We start from the raw sequence: 3,520 nt of genomic DNA, 5'->3' as shown, positions 1-3,520 counted from the left end.
GCCTTCCTGAGCCGACGCCAGGCGCGCCGCTGCGGGCTGGTGGGTGACCTCACAGTGACCTCACTCTGACCTCACAGTGACCTCACAGTGACATCACTCTGACCTCACAGTGACCTCTCTTCTTCTGTGGTGTCTCTGTTAGCTGGTGGAGCAGCAGCTGTTTGAACGCAGCCGGAGGTTTCTACGGCGACTCGGGCGGAGTCTGGGGGAAGGCTCCTCCCCCTACCAGCAGGTCGTGTCAGTGCTGCAGGGAAGCTCCGCCCCCTCACCTGAGCACATGGAGCAGGTAGACGATGACATCATCTCTGTTATTATTGATTGAAAAACGAAAAAACCAAAATGACCTAAAAAATAAGAAGTCTCAGTATAATAATAAGTATAAGTATATGTATCAGTAAGTATAATAATTCATTAAAATGTGTTTAGTTATGTCTCGAGTGAAGCTGAGTGAACATTTTTCCTGAACTGACAAGAACTATTGATAAATAACTGATAATAAATACAATAATCAATAAAATACTCTGAGCTGCTCTGTCTCTCTCAGGTCTCCGCTCTGCTCAGTAGCCACGCCCACCTGCAGCAGGAATTCTGGGACTTCTTCCAGCAGCTTCACGGGCAGCCGTCGCCCATAGCAACCAGCTCAGAGACTACGGAGACGGACCGCGCTACCCAGAATCCTCCAGACAGGAACAGGAAGAGAACGCAGCGAGCCGTCTGTGCCAAAAACATCTCCAGGAGCTCCAACGGAGAGAAAGTCGTCATCTGGACACGGTGACAACACACACACACACACACACACACACACACACACACTGAGACACACACACACACGTCCTCTCCGTGTCCGTCACTCTGATCCGTCGGCAGAAAACACAAGCTTTTATTTTGTCGTCTCCTAAAGTTTCCTGTTGTCCTCTCTCAGCGAGGCGGACCGTGCCATCCTGACCGCCTGTCAGCAGCGGGGAGCCAATCAGAGGACCTTCAGACAAGTCTCCACCCAGCTGGGAAACAAGACCGCCCACCAGGTGAGAGTGGGCGGGGCCTCAGGACGCACTCCGCTCCTCTTCTTCTTCTGCAGGTTTTAAAGCTTCTGTTTCCTGCAGGTGAGCTGCCGCTTCCACGACCTCATGACCCTCTTCCACTCCGCCTTCCAGAAGGGACAGCCAATCAGCAGGCAGGACGCCCGGGACTGATCAGCCAATCAGAGAGGAGATGTGAACCAGATATGACAGAATTAAAACAAACAGCTGACAGAACCACAACGCTGATCTGAAGGTTCTCCAGAGAGTCAGTAAGAGTTTTCCAGAGTTCTAGAGGTCTCCAGAAGATTGTAAGGGGTTCTTCAAGAGGATCCACAGTCTTAGACCTGTGTTTGTTCCAGAACCAGATGAAGACGTTCTGCATTCAAACACGGTTCTAGATACTCAGGGTTGGTGTCAGTGATCCAGCAGGACTCAGTGGAAGGGTTCTAACATGAACTCCTGAGAATGACTTAAAAATGTCTTCCAGGTGTGTTGATGGAGTGTGTTCAGTGGTTCTAACGTTTGAAGAAAAGATCCTACAAACTTGAAGTCAGAACAAAGACTGAATGTTCTCATCTGAACTACTACGAAACTTATTTTACTCATTGCACAGATCGTCAGACAGGACTGAAGAACGTGCTCCGTGTTCCTCTCTATGTCACTGATCTGAAGAATGTTCCACTGATGTTCTGCTGTTCACAGCAACTGTTCTGGACTACAGCAGCTCGTCCAGCAGGACTCAGTGGAACGGTTCTATCATGACCGTGAATGAACTCTGAAGTCCTGAGAACATGTTCAGTGGTTCTGACGTTCTTCAGGTGTTTGATTCTATAAACTCACGACAAGAACTGAACTTTGACATGAGATCAGCTGACAGAACCACAAAACTGTCTGTTTGAAGGAACCAGCTGGAGTGTTCTTGACCAATCAGATTGTTTCACCGTCTTTATTTATATTTAATGATTATTTATTTTTAATTTATCTCTTCTGACCTCACGGAGGCCCCGCCCACTCTGAGGTCAGCAGGCGGAGCCAAGAAGGAAACACAAATACCTGTCGCAACATTTCAACTCGTTCTCTCACGTTCTTTCTTTGGTTCTTATAGTTATTATACTCCATTTCTTTTAATTAACTCTTTGTCTGCTGAAACTTCAGATTCACTTTTAAGTTTACGAGTTCCACACGTTCCACCTGCTGAGCAGCAGAACCAGGAAGAATCAGTACCACACTGGTTCTGGTTCTGGTTCTTGTCTTCAAGGAGTTTCTGGGTTTAAACGGCGTCTCGGCGAGAACTGAACCACTTTGTTTCCTCATTAGATTTCTTTAGATTTCAGCAGAAACAAACCAACAAACAAACATGTTTCAGGAACACAAACGTCCTGTTTAACCCTTTGAAACCCACAAAATCTGACGTGATTCAGAGGGTTAAAGAGGCCCGAGCACTGGCTGAGCCCTGAGGAGGCTCCGAACACAGATTCATCTCTGCCGAGACGTGAAACACGGCGTTTTCTTCTTCAGTCTCTGCGTTTCCTCTCCCTCCTTCTGTCTTCTTTTTCAGCTCATTTTTCTCGTCGCCTTTTATTCATTCTTGCAGTTTTCAGGAGATTTCTTTCTAAGTTGCTCATTAATTTTTTGCCACGTTTTCTAAATAAATCAAACCGGTTTCAGAGAGTTAAATACTAAGAAAAGTGCCGTGAGGTTTAAAAGGGAATTTAACTTTAATTTAACTCCTTCAGTTTAACTCTGAGACTGAAAATTCTGCTGATCGAGCGTTTCTGAGAGCTTTCCTCTCCCATGATGCACCGGGGTCAAAGCGCCTGATTCCCATGATTCCTAGCGGCCTTGTGTGTGCGTGTTGTGTGCCGTTCATATCTGTGAAGGTTTTATTCATACTGAATCTGCCTGAATGAACGAAGGTCAGCGGCTTCAATAAAACTTTTTTACGTCATTTTCAAAACATTCCTCAGATTTTTTTAGTCTTTATTTATAATCGAAAAAAAATGATGAATTTAACAACATAAAGTTCAGTATCATCTGAATTTATTCAGTTTGGTACAAAAACATCCTTCGTAACTTCAAGCAGAGTTTGGGCTGCTTTCACCAGTTCATACTAGGGACTGTTGGTTATTTATTAGAGGGAAGAGAGTGGTGCACAAAGGGGGAGGCGTGTTGAATAAACCTTACAGCACCTTTTTTATTTTGGCTTTAGAGGAGGGAAATACAACTTTAAACGGCTGTTTATATTTAATTTACCACAGATTTTTATAGAAAACACAAAAGCAGGTTTTCTTTCAAAACAAACAAACAAAAAGTCTATTTTGTTTTTTCTACATTTTTGTCTTTAAAATTTTTGGCCACCTTGTTCTCTTGAAACATTTTATTCTTTTGGTCGATAATTTATTTTTCTTTGAAAATGTTTGGATTTTTTTTGTTAAAATTTATTGGCATTTCCTAATTTTTGTTTAACTTCAAAACTTTTTGGCAATTTATTTTCTTTC

General features: G+C 43.9%; 1 protein-coding gene across 1 annotated transcript; it reads left to right on the top strand.

Annotated features, from left to right (window-relative positions):
- The first annotated feature begins 6 nt into the window (after positions 1–6).
- LOC121937776 (GON-4-like protein) lies at positions 7–1,303 on the top strand. The gene is made up of 5 exons (XM_042481098.1): positions 7–39; positions 143–286; positions 545–771; positions 923–1,025; positions 1,104–1,303. Exons 2-5 carry the CDS (start codon positions 278–280, stop codon positions 1,191–1,193), a joined length of 429 nt encoding a protein of 142 aa, XP_042337032.1. The 5' UTR covers positions 7–39; positions 143–277; the 3' UTR covers positions 1,194–1,303.
- Positions 1,304–3,520: the final 2,217 nt, after the last annotated feature.

The sequence above is a fragment of the Plectropomus leopardus genome, unplaced genomic scaffold (genome assembly GCF_008729295.1).
Source record: "Plectropomus leopardus isolate mb unplaced genomic scaffold, YSFRI_Pleo_2.0 unplaced_scaffold27439, whole genome shotgun sequence".
In the NCBI taxonomy this organism is placed as follows: domain Eukaryota; kingdom Metazoa; phylum Chordata; class Actinopteri; order Perciformes; family Serranidae; genus Plectropomus; species Plectropomus leopardus.
This window is presented reverse-complemented; position numbering and strand designations above follow the sequence as displayed.